The sequence below is a fragment of the Sorex fumeus genome, unplaced genomic scaffold (assembly GCF_029834395.1).
Source record: "Sorex fumeus unplaced genomic scaffold, SorFum_2.1 ptg000003l, whole genome shotgun sequence".
NCBI classification, from domain to species: domain Eukaryota; kingdom Metazoa; phylum Chordata; class Mammalia; order Eulipotyphla; family Soricidae; genus Sorex; species Sorex fumeus.
Window position 1 is genome coordinate 19,609,497 of NW_026606060.1, and position 18,653 is coordinate 19,628,149.

The 18,653-nt window shown below is 43.2% G+C and overlaps 1 protein-coding gene across 2 annotated transcripts in view; it reads left to right on the forward strand.

The window, feature by feature from the left end:
- The window catches only part of RMND5A (required for meiotic nuclear division 5 homolog A), a 75,568-nt gene that overhangs the window by 41,696 nt on the left and 15,219 nt on the right, over positions 1-18,653 (forward strand). For both annotated transcript variants that reach the window (XM_056114755.1, XM_056114762.1), the window contains exons 3-4: positions 5,175-5,309; positions 6,659-6,759. In XM_056114755.1, coding sequence (XP_055970730.1) covers positions 5,175-5,309; positions 6,659-6,759 — 236 coding nt within the window. The remainder of the gene's footprint in view (positions 1-5,174; positions 5,310-6,658; positions 6,760-18,653) is intronic.

An 18,653-nucleotide genomic window follows, 5' to 3' on the forward strand; every position in this document is an offset into this window, starting at 1 on the left:
AACAAATTGATCTTGTCTTTATCTGAGAGTGTATCTATTTCATATTCAGAGATTTTCACAGGATGTGAGGTTCTTGAGGAGGGGTAGCAGAAGATGGCTTGTGGCTTAAAGGGTTACGGGTTGAAACTCTGGTGCCTCAACAAGCACTGAGTCACTGTCTGGGCTCCCCAGCAGGGCATGGAAGAGGACTCAGTGACTGAGGAGGCAGTGAGGCTGTGAGTGGGATTCTGGCATGGACCATTTCCCTGATGACTTACTTAGTTTGGGGTGCCCTGTAAGAGAGAAATTTTCAAAAGAATTTTTTCTTCCAAGCCTAAAAGAATGCTGTACCACTTTTTTTTGGGGGGGGGGATGGGGCGGTGGAAACTCCATGGTTTCCATTTAGAAATCTGTAGTCATTTGGACTTTCATTCCCCTGTGAGCAGATTGTCTTTTTTCTGTGGTTGCTTTTCAGTAATTTTTGCTTTTAAGTTCTCAGCCGTTTGATTGAAAGCCGTCTGCCTATTGATTTCTTTCAGTATATGTCCTTTTCAGTTCATGGGATGGTCTGTTCAGTATGTGTGTAAAAGCCATAGCTTTAGCACTGAGGTGCTAATCCTTTTAGGGTCTGTACTGAATTTCTTGGATTTGTGGGATTATCTCCTTTGCCATATTTGGGAAATAATCTTCAAATGTTTTCCTGTGGCACACACTCTGGTATTCCTCTGACTTGAGTGTAACAGGACTGGTTCTTTCCCACTTCCCTTGAGGCACTTGGCCTTTGTTTTTCCCAGATCCCTGAAGCACTGATCCTTTCATCCCCCCTCTGTTATTCAGATGAGACGCTTCCTATTTCTTTTCTCTGACTTTTTGCATCATACGTATTCTGGCATTTTGCTACTGAATGAGTTTTTAATTTTCTGTTTCTTCTTTTTTATTTTCCGTCTCCCCCCATCCCCCTTGTCTTTTCTTACAACACTGTTTGTATTTCCATCTTGAGCAGATTTTGATAACAGCCCTAAACTCCTGACAGTTCCAGCATCTCTGAAATCTCAGCATTAATGTCTCTTGAACATCTTGTGTTACCTTAGGTTTTCCTCATCTTCTGTATGCCATATGATCTTGGACTGCTCCCTGGACCATGGTTGTTATGAGACTCAGGGTCTTGTTTACATTCTATGGAGAGAATCAGTGCTTTTGTTTCGCAGGGCAGCTGGCGACCAGTTACCAGCCTTCTCAGAGTTGTGTTTTCAGTGTTGCTTTGTTTTGAAAGGCATTCCCACGCCTTACACGCAGTCTTCTTTCTGGATCTAGATACCAGCGCTGTCCTTTGTTCCCTTTTTCATCGCCTGGTATTTGACTTTTTAGGATCAGAGTCTACATGTTTAGGATCAGATCTACATGTGCCACCTGAAAGTGAGTTCATAGCTTGAAGGCATCACTTTTCTGAGTTCCTCTTTCATGCCTGGGTAGCTGTCTCTTTGGTCATCTTGCCAGAACGCAGGAACTGAATTTGTCCTGCTTTTATGTTCATTTTTACCATGACTGTGTCCATGAGCCAAGTGAGAAAAGTTCCCATCATGGGCTTTTTTCCTTTCTTCTTGGGGCCACCCCTTGCCATGTTGGTGGGAGCAGAGTCCCCTTCAGGCTTCTGGGGTGCCTTCTTTGGTAGGCAGAGTCCCAAAGCATTCTTGTTCCCTGGTTGTTTACTCCAACACTGCTGTGGATGCTGCTTTGAAGGACCTTTACAAGTGTCTTGTAACCTCTTTAAAATTACTAGGCAATTGACAAAGTCCTTTTTCACCTAGCAACTTTATATCAAACTGGAGACTACAGACATGACAGTGTTCCTGGTAGGTAGTGTGGAATAGGCTGCTCCTGGGCTGGAGAGTCAGTACAGAGGGCAAGAAGCTTGCCTTGCATATGGCTGACCCCATTTTTAATCCCTGTCACGGCGTATAGTTCCCTGAGCACAGCCAGGAGTGTCCCAGAATCAATGCCCGCCCCGCAAAGAAAGCCAAAAGCCTTTTCCATTCATGACTCCTCCTTTCTCCTCCATGCTGCCAGAAATCTCTTGGATTCATTATACGTAGGATTTTGATTTTAGTTTTTGACTGTTGAGCATTTAGAAACCTTTCCTTGTTGCCAGTTTTTTCATCACCCTCATATTTGGTTCCCTGATGCCATATGGGTCCTAGTTCTAGAACTTTGCCCCACGGTTCTAAAACTAGGAAGTGCACTGCCCGGATTTTTTGGTGAGCGTACTCTGTGGCATATTTCTGAATGATGAAAACGACAGTGAATTTCTCAGAGCATGGCCCTGTCACTCAGTGACACTCACCTGTAGGGAAGTTACTTGGATTCACCAGCATGAGCGCTTAACAGTGGAGTAGGCTGGCAGGAGGAAAAGACAGACTCAGGATATGAGAGGAACCTTAGTGCTGTGTTATTCTTGAAGATGGGGTTGGGGCATGGGCTAAGAGTGTAGATGGTCTCTAGAGGCTGAGAACCAGCCCCCATCTGACAGCCAGGAAAGAAATAGAGACCCCAGTCCTGCAGCTGGATCGAGCCGCTGGGTCTCCCCCTACCCCCCAGAAGACCCAGATCCCTGATTCCTTAATATTGGGAATCTGGAGCCAAGAAACATCCTGAGCCTCTTGAACTTCTGACTTCCACAGCTGTGAGATCCTAATTGTGCAGTTTTCAATTGCAGTAGAAAGAAAACTAATATACCTAACGTGCTGTGAGCTACAGATGAAAAAGCTGAGGGATAAAAAAAAAAAAAGCACAGAATTTCTCTAGCATGGCGGGAAGATTTGTTCCTGATTCTCAGGTTAGAGCAACTTTTCCTGGCATTCTGTCTGCGTCCTACATGACCTTTTCCTGGTGAAAGAGATGGGAAAGAGAAAAATAGTAAACCCATCAGCAGTCCTGTGATCTTCCCACTCCTTTCTACCTACTCTCCGCTTTCAGGGACCTGCAGTAGCTTCTCCCTTTGTCTAGACCCAGTACCATGGCCGTGGTTAGTGGAAGGGAGGGTGGAATTTGCTTAATCTTGCCCAGAACAGAAACCCTCAACATACATAGTTTTTAAAAAATTTAATTTTAAAAGGCATTTTGCTCATTTGTGGTATATAGGGAAACAAAATAAGAATCTAGATAATATCAGTTGTTAATAAACTCTGGGTACTGGATTACGGAGCCCTAGATAAGGGGGGACTGGAGGGGACTCGGAGGGGGATAGTGGTGTTTGTGGGCACTTTGGAGGTGGTGAACCGAGGGTGAGCTTCGTTGTAAACTTTACCTCATCTGTATGTAGTACATTTAAATTTAGTGGCATACTTCCTATTTATCAATCTCTAGTGATAAATTCTATGTTTTCCTTAAGCATTCTCAAGTTTTTGAATTCTCTTTCTATTTTTTATTTATTTTTATTTATTTTTTTTTTCTTTTTGGTTCACACCCAGTGATGCACAGGAGTTACTACTGGTTCATGCACTCGGGAATTACTCCTGGTGGTGCTTGGGGGACCATATGGGATGCTGGGAATCTAATCTAGGTCAGCTACGTGCAAGGCAAACGCCCTACCCGCTGTGCTATTGCTCCAGCCCCTCTTTCTATTTTTCAAATTTGTTTTTGTTTGAGGGGCACACCTGGCTGTGCCCTGGGCTTATTCCTGGCTCTGTGCTTAGGGGTCACTTGGTTGGGTGGGGGGAGTAAGGGGGTGAAGAGAAGCTCAGGGGTCCCTATGTGGGGCTAGGGATTGAACAAGGCAAACACTCTCCTATACTGTTGCTCTGGCCATGTTTCATTTTATTTTGTTTTTTACCTTCCAAACAACAATGGGGTCATCATTTTGTAAAAGAATTAAGCTGTATTTTTAATTATGAAGAATTAGAATAGTACCAGCTGTGCATTCATTAGTGGTACGGCAGCGTAACACTTTTCTAATAAGAGAATACAGATTGGGTGGTGGCTTAAATAGACATTTGTTTTCCCACATTCTGGGGAGAATCATAGTGTCATCAGGGTTAGGTGTCCCCGTACCCTCCCCCGCCCCCACCTGCTTTATGGGTCACACCCAGCGACTCACAGGGGCCACTCCTGGCTCTGCACTCAGGAATTACTCCTGCCAATGCTCGGGGGACTGTATGGGATGCTGGGAATTGAACCCGGGTCATCTGTATGCAAGCAAACGCCCTACCCACTGTGCTATCACTCCAGCCCAGGGTTAGTTTTTAAAAGACTTCTTTCCATGTTTCAAAATCTTCTCCCTGTATCTTCATGTAGTGTGTCATGTCTGAAGGCTGCCATAACAATGAATTTTCTCACAGTTCTGGAGACTGGAAAGTCCAAGAACAAGGCATTAGCTAATCTATCCCTCCTCCCTGGTATTTCCTTCTCCTAAAAGGTTGCCTATACCATTAATCACGGACATCCTTAGGACTTCATTTCATCTTTATCTCTTCACCAGACATTGCCCAAGTACAGTTTCACTGGGAAGTAGGACTTTAGTATATGAAGTTTGGGGATACACAGGTTTTTAGTCCATAGCACTTGGTCTTCCTTCAGTATCTTACTCAATTTTATAAGCCCAGCCCTAATGACCTTGGCCGTTCTCTCATCTCTAGGCCCCTGCTTTGACTCTGCAGTTGTTGGGATGTGCCATGTATTTAATCTTGTGTTAAAATGGGCTTGCGCATGCGCGCGCTCTCTCTCTCTCTCTCTCTCTCTCTCTCTCTCTCTCTCTCTCTCTCTCTTTCTCTCTCCCTCTCTTTCTCTCTCTCTCCTTGTCTCTCTCTATCTCCTCCCTCTCCCCCATCTTCCCCCTTCCCCTCAGGAGCAATTGAATGTGTTTTTACAGATATTTCAGTACACCTCTGAACATACTGCTTCATCATTGCTTGGCAGTTTTTTCACAGAAATCATTAAATCAAAAATCCTCTTTTAAAAGTCTGCCTGTTTTCTCTTTCATTAATAATGTGTATACCGAGTCTTAGAAAAAGATCACGGAAAAACTAGCTGTTGTCATGGGCTGTAGAGAATTAGAATTGGGTGTGCACCAGGGGCCTTTCAGTGAGACGGGCCACTCTTAAAGAGTGAAAACATCACATGCATAGTGAGCTTCATAGCTGACTCATGTTACTCATTTTCTTTCTTTGTTTTATTTTTTGTTTGTTTTGTTTTCCCCCCAGAATTTTGACTCTGACATTAGCAGTGTGGGAATAGACGGCTGCTGGCAGGCAGACAGCCAGAGGCTTCTCAACGAGGTGATGGTGGAACACTTCTTTCGCCAAGGAATGCTGGATGTGGCCGAGGAGCTCTGCCAGGTAACCGTGTGCCAACAGCGGGAGGATGGAACGGAAACAAGGGAACAGACTCCTTGGAGGTCTTTTGCGAACTTAAGATCAATTTTTTCATACTTCAGTCTGTACCAGAGTGACCTATTTTTACGAGGAATTTTTTAATTTTAGTTTAGTATAGGTGAAAATTATAGTCCTGGAACTTGTTACTCAGGTTATTATTTCTGCCCCAGAACATTGGTTCCAGGTCATCAACACAAGATATCTGAAACGATTCTACTGTCTACTGTCTCATTTTCCTCTTGTGATAGGGAGGGAAAGTTATTAGAGAAGAAGGAAGGGCCATGGAAAGTTTGTTCTGGTTTTGCCCAGCTTACAGAATTGTTTTTTTTATTCAGTTAAATTTCAAGATAAAGTGTTATTTCAGATGGGCAACATTTTGCCTTTTATTTCTATTCAACACAAAAGCAAAGGCTCTCAGCACAGTTTGATCTCAGGACACGAAGATCTAATAGCGGCAGGTGTGTTGTGCTGCGTGCTTACCACAGGTCCAGCTGTGCCTTTCTGCCTCACCTCAGCCCTTGGCAGGGGAAAGTTCCCGCTCCGTTGCGGAGGTGATGGGTCAGCATTCTGGAGAGGTCACTTTCCCAGGGCCAGGGAGGTGCTCAGTGAGCCCTACTAAGCGGGGATTCAGTCCCAAATGTGTGTCTTATTTGTCGCTACCATGTGCTACTATAGTTTTCACATGGAAAAATGAAGGCTCTAAGAATTAATCTATGAAAAACCAGTGTAAAATAAACCTCTAATCTAAGCCTTGTAAAATTGGAAACTGTTGAGACAAATGTGACAGTTCAGACCTTTTCTTTGCACTTCCTGGGAGTTTTCTGTGTTCCGTAAACTAAATTGTGTCATTTACAATTCAGTTTGAGTACAGGTAATAAAGGCCCTAAGTATCCTTGACTTAGGCAGAAGTGAAGCTTAAACGAGCGTGGTCATCCTAAGTATACATAATAGCTCTGCTCCCTGGGGTCGTGGAAGTCCAGGCTCTTTTCAGGCCTGTTCTCCCTGTCCTCGTGGTTTCCATTTCAGGAAGACAAAAAGTACATCTTGCATGAACCAGAATTTTTCTCTTGCAGGGTTAAACCCAGCTTTTCTCCATATAGTTGTTTACTCAGCTGATTTGGGATGGGGGGTGGGATTATTATTGTGGGGAAGGGGTGAAAAATTGATACGAGGGTCCAGTCACCCATCTCTGCCATAGAAATCAGTCTTTAAAGGAAATGATTTTTATCTTTAGGTTATGCTTTTATCGAAGGTTATTTTGTTTCTCTGATTACTGTTAACAAAGTTGTGTCTGTTGTTTTGTTGTTTTTCAGGAATCTGGCCTTTCTGTAGACCCAAGTCAGAAAGAACCATTTGTGGAGTTAAATCGAATATTAGAAGCATTAAAAGTCAGAGTTCTGAGACCTGCTCTGGAGTGAGTTATTGAGTTTTTTTTTTCTTTTGAAAACTTTAAGAGAACTTTCTTAAAGAAAATGTAATTATAAAACGTTAAGAGATTTTGAGATATGTATATCATCTAGGATAGCTTTCTTAGAAATCAAGGGAGATTTATTTTATTTCTTTAGCTAAGTAAATATGGGGAATGTGTAATATGAGAAAATAAAGCATGCTTTACTTACTAGTCCATCTGAACTCCCAGGAGAGAAGAAGGTTACTTGCATCTAGGCTATAATACCACTTCAGGCTGGCGTTATAACTGAAGACCAGTTGTTCATGCTGAGATTGCTGTTTGAACTTTCATAATAGTCTGGAGTGATAGCACAGCGGGTAGGGTGTTTGCCTTGCACGCAGCCTATGCAGCCGACCAGGGCGACCCGGGTTCAATACCTTTGCCCCTCTCGGATAGCCCAGCAAGCTACCGAGAGTATCTTGCCCACATGGCCAACCCTGGCAAGCTACCGTGACATATTCAATATGCCAAAAACAGTAACAACAAGTTTCACAATGGAGATGTTACTGGTGCCCGCTCAAGCAATTCGATGAACAACTGGAGGACAGTCCTATAATATGTTGAATTTTATGCTAGTATTCTAAACAAAAAAACCCTCAACAATTTACTCAGTAATTAGTATTAATGGTAAATGCATGATTTACTCTGAATTCATCACTGTTACGAAATGACTAATCTGGTGAGAGAGATTAGGGAGATTAGAGAGTAGGTTGCTTGCCTTGCATGCGGCCAGCCCAGGTTTGATCCCCAGCACCCAGTATGGTCTTGAACCCTGCTAATACTGACGCTTGAGCACAGAGTGAGGAATCAGCCTTGAGCACTGACAGATGACCCCAAAACAAACAAAAAACAAAGATGACTATGATAACTAGTATCCTAGAGTAATAGGACTAACATAGTTTTCCCAAAGGGCCAGATAGCCTATATGTTGGGCTATGTGTTTAATTGTTTGCACTTTAAAACTGTAAAAGAATTGGGGCTGGAGCGATAGCACAGCAGGTAGAGCGTTTGCCTTGCACACAGCCAACATGGCTGACACAGGTTCGATTCCCAGCATCCCATATGGTCCTCTGAGCACCACCAGGAGCAATTCCTGAGTGCATGAGCCGGGAGGAACCCCTGAGCATCGCCGGGTGTGACCCAAAAAAGAAAAAAAAATGTAAAAGAAAAGGGCTAGAGACACAGCTCACTGGGCTGGAGCACATGCTTTGTATGCAGTAGGTCTGGGTTTGACACCTGTCCATGGTCCCCAAAGCCCTGAGCACTGCTGAGTGTAGCCCCAAAACCAAAACAAGAGTGAAAGCTCATCTTGTCCATCTAGCATTTAAGACATTATAGATGCCACATGTGGCCCTATACCATAATCTTTTGATTGTTACCCTAGAATTTTTTAATGTGAGGATTACCTGAATTACCTGATAATTTCTTAAAAGAAAAAAATATTTATAAAAAAGATACTGAATGATAGAAACAGTGGTGGTGTTTGAATGTGGAATCATGGTCTCTTAACAATTATCTCAAATATTTTTAAACTTATTAGAAAAAAATTGGAAAGATCCTTATAGAATTTTATAAATGAACATATTTTTCTTTTACTTTCCTCCCATTCATTTACTTCATCATAACTTAATTTTTGATAATTTGTCAGCTCTTAAAAAGTTCTGCAAATTTCTGAAGCCAGCTCGGGTGAGCAGTTGGCTATATATTCCTTTGGAAAGTTATAAATTATAAATTTATGTATAAGTTATCTGAACTAGGCACATATATTTAAGGTGTATTTTGTTAACATTCTCACTATGGCTTTTAAATTATTTTTCTGCATTGAGTAGGTTTATTTAGGATCTGTCTGGTACCAGCTACTTTCAATCTAGCCTCTTTAAGACCACTTGACTAAAATAGGAGTTGGGGTCGTAGTACAGGAATCAGTGTGCCTGACCGGACTCCATTCCCAGCACCACGGGCTGGCCCCCAAAACAGTGTGACAGTCACTCTTATTCTCCCCTTCCATCGGTATGATTAAAATTCACATCTGTAACACTGTAGCCTTAACACTCAGCTCCTGGGAGAGAACAAGGCAGAGTCTCCTACCCTGTGCCTCACTGTCTGCATCAGGGCCCAACAGCTGAAGACCTGCGGGCCCCAGTCAAGGCCATGCTGGGACCACTCTCCACACACTTGGATGAGCCTCACGCATAAAAGAACTGGCAGAGGAACCCAGGTGTGTGGGACCCGGGGCTGAGATCTCCAAGCCTGCACGGTTTGGGACTGGACCTGCCAGTAGCTAGACAGTTACACCCACCAACTGCCGTGTAACCCCAACAACGGCCAGGATCCAGAGATTATCATACTCAGCTCCCGGAAGCGCGCGGCCGCATTTGCGGGCGCGCGACATTTTATCATCTCATTCCTACTTTGGACAAACTGGCAGGCTACTGAATGTAACCTGCCCACACGGCAGAGTCTGGCAAACTCCCCGTGGTATACCCAATATGCCAAATACTAGTAACAAATGATAGGTCTCATTCTCCTAACCCTGAAAGAACCTTGAATATGGCACTTTAAAAAAAAAAATCTCAGGGCTAGGACGAAGGAGACGTTACTGGGGCCTGCTCGAGGCAATCGACGAACAACAGGATGGTCGTGATCGTGAACACTGTAGCACTGTCCTCTTGTTGCTCATCCATATGCTCGAGCAGGCACCAGTAATGTCTCTATTGTGAGACTTGTTGTTACTGTTTTTGGCATATCAAATATGCCCCGGAGAGCTTGCCACGTCGAACACAGGTCGGCCGTGTGCAAGGCAAACACCCTACCCGTTGTGCTCCAGCCCAAAATTCACATCACATATAGAAGTTGTTTATATTAATGGACTTCTCAGTTTCATAGTGATTTGGAAATAATGCTGGAGAGGTTGGCTGGAGTGATAGCACAGTGGTAGGGCATTTGTTTGCCTTGCACACAGTCAACCTGGCCAAGCCAGGTTCGATTTCTCCTCCTCTTTCTGAGAGCCCGGCAAGCTACTGAGAGTATCTCACCCACACTGCAAAGCCTGGCAAGCTACCCATGATGAATTCAATATGCCAAACACAGTAACAACAAGTCTCAAAATGACAATGTTACTGGGCCCGCTCGAGCAAATCGATGAACAACGGGAGGACAGTGTGTGACAGTGTGTGACTGGAGAGGTTATCCCAGGTAATGCTCATTTATCCCCTGAGTTCTCAGATTTTTCTTCAAGCTTCTCTCACACTCTTCCAACGCACCCAGACACAGGTAAATATTTGAGCCTCCTCAGACAACACCCCCCCCTTTTTTTTAGAGAGGGGTAATGAAGAAAACTTTTAGGGTAGTTTTTTGGGGATTTTTTGTTTTTTGGGTTTTTTTTTTTTTTTTGGCTGTGTGCTTTTCCTATGACTTTTCTTACTGATAGCTAATCATATTAGTTATTTCCATAAATGTTTTTTCTGTCATTTGTAACCTTATTTGTTATTTGTAACTCTCAGAACTCATTCCATGTACTTGTTAGTAACAACGGTAATTACTATACAGGAAAAAGGCCTCATTTTGCCATGTTAAATATCAGTGCGGGGGTGGGCAGGCGGAACACTGTATGGTGTGATTATTTGATTATTGTTACTTCCTCTTGAGTGCTTAGTCCAAGTCTGGTATTGTTCTAAGTTTCCCCATGTTTTTGTGTAATCAGTCCTCAAGAGAGATTCCCCTGCCAGCGGTGTGGCACTGTCTGTGCAATACACTTGGAAGGAAGCACCATGGAGCTGTCAGGGGCCGGGGGCTGGAGGAGGAGGAGAGGCGGCATCCCAGGCTGCAGCCGGATCAAGTCTGACCAAAAACGATGGTCAGAGGCCATGGGAGAGCCAGAGAAGTTTGAGACTCTCACTATCAATTCCAAATAATGAGGTGACTAGAAATAGATATGGACTTACAGAAGTGGCCAGGGAGTAGCTCCCTTTACACACACACTCACACACACACACACACACACACGACACACAATCAAGACACACACACTCACACACACACTCAAGACCCTGTCCACCCTTTTTGTTGTCCTGTCCCTGTTGGCTGAGTTTGTGGACAGATTTTCCCCTCGTCTTACTGAAAAAACATTTTCTTGATACCTGGTGTAGTGCTGATTAGTAGTAGGCATTTCGTAAGTGTAAAACAGTCAGAAAGAGAACTTTGAACAAACACGATTTTCTCCCTCACGTGACACCTAGAAACAAAGCCAAAAGAATAAGTTTCAGCGTATGGAGAGATGGAAAAGGATTAGGAAAATAATAATACCTTTGTAGCTCTGTGCCAACTACTGGCAGTTTGAAAAAAGCACTGTTTTTTACGGGGAACTTTGCCAGTAGTGGGCCTTTCAACAAAGGTGTTCCAAAGAATATTTCGGTGGTGGGTTTTCCTTAGTCCAGGATATTACTTTCATTCTCGTAGACTTGGGAGATGCTTGTTTTTTTTTTTTTTCCCCTTCAGAACATCTTCCTAGTCAGATCCAGGGACTTATTCCTCTTCTCCTCCTCCTCCTCCTCCTCCTCCTCCTCCTTCTCCTCCTTCTCCTCCTTCTCCTCCCTCTCTCCTCTTCCTCTCTTCTTTAAGAGAATAATTTGCAGTTCTGTTTGCTGAGCCAAAGTAGGATGTCCTAGGGGAACTAGAAAACATCTAGTCATAAGGGAAAGAGGAGAGTTACTGAATTTTTTCACAGAAGAAAAATTTTAAGAAGTTAAATAAGAGAAGGGTTTCAGGTTGGACAGGCCATGAATGGTACTAGGCAAACTGTTCATTCTCCCAAATCTTGGGGTTAGGTGGAATAGAAATACGGGCCCCTGAGGCCTGGGAGGTGAGCTTACCATTCTGGGTTCTTACTGGACTTTCAGAAACTGTGGTGTATATAAATGAAGCTCTTTATACATAGAGAAAAGTTGAGAAAAGAAGAATGGAGAAAGCAAGTCAAAGGCTGTGATCATAAGGCTTTGAAAACTACTGGAAATGAGACTGACAAGTGATTAAGCAGTTTCTGATGTTAGGTTTCTTGTTTGTGGTTTTGACTTGGAGGTGGAAAGTCTTGCCGAGTCAGACATTTAAAAGTGATACATAGACCCACAGAAGAATGGAGGTTTGGATAGATGTACCACTGAGAAAAAGAATCAGGAGTTTTATGAATTTCAGTTTTAGTTTTTTGTTGTGGGTTGGGGGGGGGTAGGATCTTAATTTTAAAGACAGTAGAGATGGACTGCACATTTTTAACTTTATGATCGTATTTGTTTGTTTGGGGATCACACCCAGTGGTAGTTTGGGGCTTATTTCTGGCTTTGTGCTCAGAGATCACTCCTGGAGGTGTTGGAGGACCACGTGTGGTGCTAGGGATGGAACCCAGGTCATCGACTTGCAGTGCTCTCTCTCCAGCCCCTGTTTCTGACTTAATGTGTACTCAGTATGGAGGACCTTTGTGATTAAAAAGACCTTTGTGATTAAAAAGCAAATGCTGGAAATGCTAAGACGTAAACAATGGAAGGGACACGGAAGAGTAGAGAAGGTGCCTTGCATATGAGGGGCTCTGACTTTGGTCCCTGGCACTGCCCTGCATTGCCAAGTGTGACTCGTGGAACCACTGTAAAAAATATTTGTTTAGACAACATCATTCTCTGGTGTCTTAAATGTTAGTTGCTGCAAAGTTTATATGAAGTTACAGACAGAGGTGTTCCTCAGAAGAGTAAACATGGTCATTTCTTATCCGAACACATCTTCTCCAAAGACTTGAACTTTATTGGTAGTGAGTGGGCGAGAGAAATTCAGAATTGTTTTTAAAAACAATAAAACTGGAAATAAAACTAAACCTGAGATTAAATGTTTAAAACACTAAAGATATAATGTTAGGAGAGAGAACTAAAAGGAAGTAGTTTGTGCTTGTAAAATGCTGATCTGTTATTATGGTTACATAATCGCTTGTTAGTATGTTAGGAAACTAGCTATATAATAAAATGATAGCAAATTAAAGTATTCCATAGGAAAATGCTCTGTCAGGTGATGCCATTCATCATGATGAGCGCGTGCCCTGTGTAGTTTTTGGCCATTCCTGCCAACATCAGCATCTCTAGGAACCTCATGTAAAATGCCAAGTGTGTATTGTTTTATAAGTCAGTTCCTACTATAAACATGAAATCGTATACATTTTTGTGGTTTCCTGAATACTTTATACGGATATAGACTCTCAACATCTCTGAAACGAGTAAAGTGCTAGTGATTCCAATGATAACCCAACCCATATCTAAGAAATTATCATTTGAAAAGAAATGTCAGCTGATCCTTTCAGTCTCTAAAGCAAAGTGAAAGGGTCCTTAATATTTTTGCAGCGAACTTTTGTTTTTATTCTTCTTTTGAGCGAGGGAGGGAAGGAGAGAGAGAGAGAGAGAAATAGAGAGAAGCAGAGACAGAGTGGAGAGAGAGAGGAGAGAGAGAGAATGAGAAAGAATGAGAATGAACGTATAAGGGCAGGTAATTACTGGGAATAAGTCCCGGGACCTTTTTTCGGTTTTGTTTTGTTTTGTTTTGTTTTGTTTTTGAGTCACACCCAGTGAGCACAGGGGTTTCTCCTGGCTCTGCACTCAAGAATTACTCCTGGCAGTGCTCGGGGGACCATATGGGATGCTGGGAATCGAACCCGGGTCGGCCATGTGCAAGGCAAATGCCCTACCCGCTGTGCTGTTTCTTCAGTCCCAAGTCCCGGGACCTTGTAAATTCATGGAATGTGCTCCAACTACTGAGCTACATTCTTTTTTTATTTATTTTTATTATATTTTAAAAATGTAGGTACTGCGCCTAAGAGGAAAATAAGAGAGAGACAGAGGAGAGAGAGGAGAGGGAGAGAAAGGAGAAAGAGAGGTGTATTTGCCTAGGAGGCCAACTTTGAGGCGGGGGCAGGGTGGGTTGGGCAGGAGGGAAACTGTGGACATTGGTAGCAGGAAATGTGTGCTGGTGAAGGGACAGGTGTTGGAACATTGTGTGACTGAAACCCAATCATGAACATCTTCGTAACTGTGTATCTCATAATGATTCAATTAAAAAAAAATGTAGGCCCTATGATTTACAGAGCTGTTGATGATAGGTTCGTGCATACAGTGTTCCAGGACAGTAGCCGCCACCAGAGTTCCCCTAGCCCCAGCCCCCACCTCCATTCAGAGTCTTTTCCCTCCTCACCCCAAGGTAAGCTCAGGTTCTGCTCCCTTGACCATTTGTTACTCCCTGCTGATATCTTGTGAGAGGGATGATCCTCTCTGTCTTCTGACTAACTTCACTTGGAGCTGTATTGGGGGTGGGAGTGGTTTGGGGCCACACACAGTGGTGTTCAGGATTTACTCCAGGCTTCCAGGGACCATGTGTAGTGGCGACAGTGGGGGTGGGTTGAACTCGGGGGTCTGTAAGGCAAGCGCTTTTGCTGTGCTGGCCCTCTGGCCCTGAGTTAAATTCTTGCTCTGCCTCTCTCTGAAATTTTCAGCACCTGATTCAGTTGCTAATCACATTCCACCAAGTGCATATACCCGTGGAGTACACGCCACTAATTTCCCCTGAACTTCAGCTTCTTCTCCTAGAACGTGGCTCTACAGAATCCAGAGAAAGAACACATTTGTCAGCCTTTAAAAATGCTGTGGAAGGTTGTAGACAAGTGTGCTGTGGGATTTGACAAGGCATTTTTGCTTTAGTATTACCAAAAATAGACACACGTTCAGATCGGCACAACTGAGAGGAAGAACTCAACAGACTAAAGCTGTCGGTTAGGCTTCTTGGGGTGAACAGCTAATGACTGTGAAGGTGGAACCTTTGATTTTTTTAATTTTAGAATATGAAAATTCTAATTCTGAAGCGAACAATGTGCCAGGTCTTTTTAGAGATCCGGCAGTTGGGATAATGGTTATTGGTTCTATTGGATCATTGTGTAGTAGTCACCTAAGTAGTGTTGTTCTGGGGTCATTTTTGTTGTTTGTTTTGGGTTTTGGTCACATCCCACACACATTTGGTCACATGGTTTTCAGGGATCACTCCTGGTGGGGCTTGGGGTACCATATGGGGCGCAGAAGATCAAACGTGGGGGCGGGGGGCTGCATGCAAGGCAAGCACTTTACCTGCTGTGTATCGCTACGGCCCCGCTTTGGGGGTCATTTTATCGGAGAGACCCACAGGTCTCACTAGAACACAGTGTCAGTGACATTCTTGGGCCTTTTTTTGGGAGGTGGAGGGGGTATGTCTAAAGTGTTTATCAAAACAAACACTTTATAGTTTAACAGTGCTCTCATGGTCCTCATAGGAGATTTGGGAACAGATTTTTCTTTCCACATTTAAAGTCAGAATGCAGTAATAATTTGCATCTTAGCTTGCTTAATTGTGGTGTAGTGGTGGTTGATTTTCTAAAAATTAAAAATCAGACGTTTTCTGCTGCCAGTGCCTTTACCCGGAACAGAACACAGAGTTCGCCAGGCTGCCTGAGCCAGCCTTTGGTGTCTCCCGCCATGTGTCTTACAGTGGCACTGGTACAAGTTTCTGCAACTGATTATAAAGACACAAAACTATTATGTGCTGTGTAGTTTGGGGCTTTGGTTCTTAATTAAGGTCGTCACTGTCTATTACCCTTGCTTCTGCTCAGTGAATCTAATGCCCAATATTCAGTGTGAATTTCCACAGCACGAACCTCTTAAGGGGGTTAACGAATACATTTATTGTCATTCATTGTCATTCATTGTCATTGTCATCCGCACACAGTTGGTTCTGTAAAAATCAGAGCAGGCGACTGTGTGCTGCATTGCTAGTGTTTAGGGATCTCTTCCCTTTTAAATGTTACATTATTTGGGGGCTGGAAAGATAGGGCAGCAGGTCAGGTGCTTCCCTTGCATGCAGCCAACCTAGATTTGATCCTTGGCACGTTTTATGATCCCCAGGCCCTGCCAGGGGTGATCCCTGGGCACTGAGCCAGGATTAAAGTCTGAGCATCCTTGTGTGTGGCCCCCATACTAAAAGTATAACAATAAGGAACTAAATATGTTACCATTAGAAAGAGTGACTTTGACGATGCATTCAGTTCTTCCTTTGGGTAAGGAAACAAAGGATCTTCTTGGGTATCTGTGCCAGTCTATGCTCGGTGCTCAGCTCAGTCCCCTCACTTACTGCCCACAACCCTTTGAGGTGCCTCACGTACAGGAAGGAGGCAGTGTAGGGATTAGCGGCTCGGACTGCCCAGAGTTATGCTTCAGGGCTGGGATTTGAGTCCCCACACATTGGGCTCCTCTTCACCTGTGGGGGAAGAGCACTACAGTGGTGGGTAGAGAAGGTACCATAAATTTACAGACTAAGTGATGATTGAACCTTGGCCTTGAATTTATAACCTTCAGTTAACCAATTTGTGCCTCTGTTACGAAAATGAACTGTTGCAAATCAGATCCTGGCTTCTTTTTCAAAGACAAGTGATCTGCCGGGACTGACTTTGGGTTACCTGTAGGGACACCACTAGGAGTAACTCAAGTTGTGATCAGGCTATCTGTGTATGTTTTGCATGTATTTCTTTTTTTTTTTTATATAATTTTTATTAGTGAAACACCATGAGGTACAGTTATAGACTTACAAATTTTTGTGCTTGGGTTTCAGTTATACAATGATCGAATACCCATCCCTCCACCAGTGCCCATTCTCCACCACGTCTAGTCCCAGTATCCCTCCCATCCCCCTTCCCCCCATCCCACCCTACCTCTGTGGCAGGGCATTTTCTTTTGTTATCTCTCTCCTTTTGAGTGCTGTGGTTTGCAGAAGAGACATTGAGTGGAAATCTTGTTTGGACTATAGTCTACTCTCATCATTGCGTGTATTTCTTGTCCTGCACCTCTCTCCTCCTCCATTCTATCCTGAGGTTTTATTATTCTCCTTTAATTTCTCATACCATAGAACAGATGCCTCTGTTCTCTCTGTGTCTCTGTCTCTGTCTGTCTGTCTCTCCCTCTCCCTCTCTCTCTCTCTCTCTCTCTCTCTCTCTCTCTCTCTCTCATACACACACACACACACACACACACACACACACACACACACACACACACACACCATCCCCACCTTTCATATTGCATAACTTTCTTCCTTGGCATAAACTTGTTTTCCCAGCCTAGTCCTAGTTCTCCCTCTTCTCAAAAAAAGACAAGGAGTGGGGTAGGGATCTTGGCAAGAAATAGAAAGCTATTCTTACTATCTTTCTGATTCTTTAAGATTTGTGATGATAGACTGCAGACAGCCTTGCTTGGCTCAATTCCTCAAACTGAGACCTTTCCTCATGGTATACTTCTGCTCTTTTCTTGTCTTTATCCAGTTACCTCCTGATCACTGATTTTTTGTTGTTGTGTTGTTTTTTTTTGTTTGTTTGTTTTTTGTCTTTGGCTTCTCTGGTGAACCTAGGGTTGTTTATCTCATACCGTTCCACTCTGCCCAAATTTTATATATCAAACTTTAATACAAATTCCTCAGTAATAATTCATATACCAGGGAACAGAGTGATAGTACAGTGGCCTTGCACATGGCCAGCCCAGGTTCCATCCCCAGCATCCCATACTGTCCCCCAAGCCCTGCCAGGCCCTGAGTGTAGAGCTAGGAGTGTCAGCTCTGAGCACTACTGGGTGTGGCTCAAAACAAAATAAAACAATTTAAAAAATTTATAGTTCAGTTACTTGCAGTATATTAACTGGGCAATTGCATAAAATACAGACTTCTCTGCTGGCTCTTCGGTTCACAGATTATTGCAGAAATAGCAGATGTGCATCACAATCAGAACCAATCCCTTCAGTTGTTTCTAGAGTCATTGGTGATTGGCCACTGTGCCTCTGTTCTCTGTCCCACCCTCTGCAGTGGGGTAGTTGTATTGCCTTCTCATTTCCCATTAAACTCACGTGGCATTATAGAAATGGATAAGTTGTAAGAGGGACTTTCAACAGAAATGTAATGTGATTAGAGTGTGAAGCCAGGATGGGGCCCCTGTGAGTTTGTGCTAAAAAGCATATTGAGAGAAATCCTAGGACTATGAAAACCAAGGTAAAGTTGGTTCATCACCTTTTCACTGAAATTGTTCTGGGAACGGAAAGCTGCTTATGATTTAAATGGAGAAATTGTTCCTACTTTGGATTGAAGGTTGTAAACTGCCAACAAACCACCCCTCCACCTCCCAGCCCTCACCAGTTTGTCTAAACTTGTGGTCAAGTGTTGAAGTTAGTTGCTTCATTGAAATAAAACATTAATTACAAGGAGGCGGAAGATCTTGGCTGCCAGTAAGAGGCGTTCATCATTCTAGAAGTCATTAATTGACTAATGTTAAGTGAGCTGGAGAGGCTGCTGATGTAAATAATAATGCTGCTGTGAAATTTTTACCTGGATTCCAAAGATAGCTCAGGCAGGCATTTGCCTTATCATCAGGAAGGCAGGCCCCCTTAAGAACTTAGACAATGAAAGATGGAGGGCTGTGAAGTGGTCATAATGGACAAAAAGATAAGTTTTTTTTATTAGGAAAAACAGAAAGTGACTTAAGAAAACCTGTGCTATCTATCTAGTCAACTAACTCTGGGGTCAAGAAAGTACAAATGTGGGCGCCTCTGCATTATTTTGGGAGTATGAGACAGAGATTTCACCTTAGAATTTAACATGTTTGGAGGAATGTGTTAAAATAGGGTATGACATTTTAAATCTAGAAAGTGACAGTTTCCAGGAGGGAGAACTTAAAAAGGGTTATTCTAGTCTCTTACCTTTTGAAATTGAGGTTTAATATAATACCAAGAAGTTAAATGAGGAATAGTACTTTTGTTTCATATTAGAATGACAAG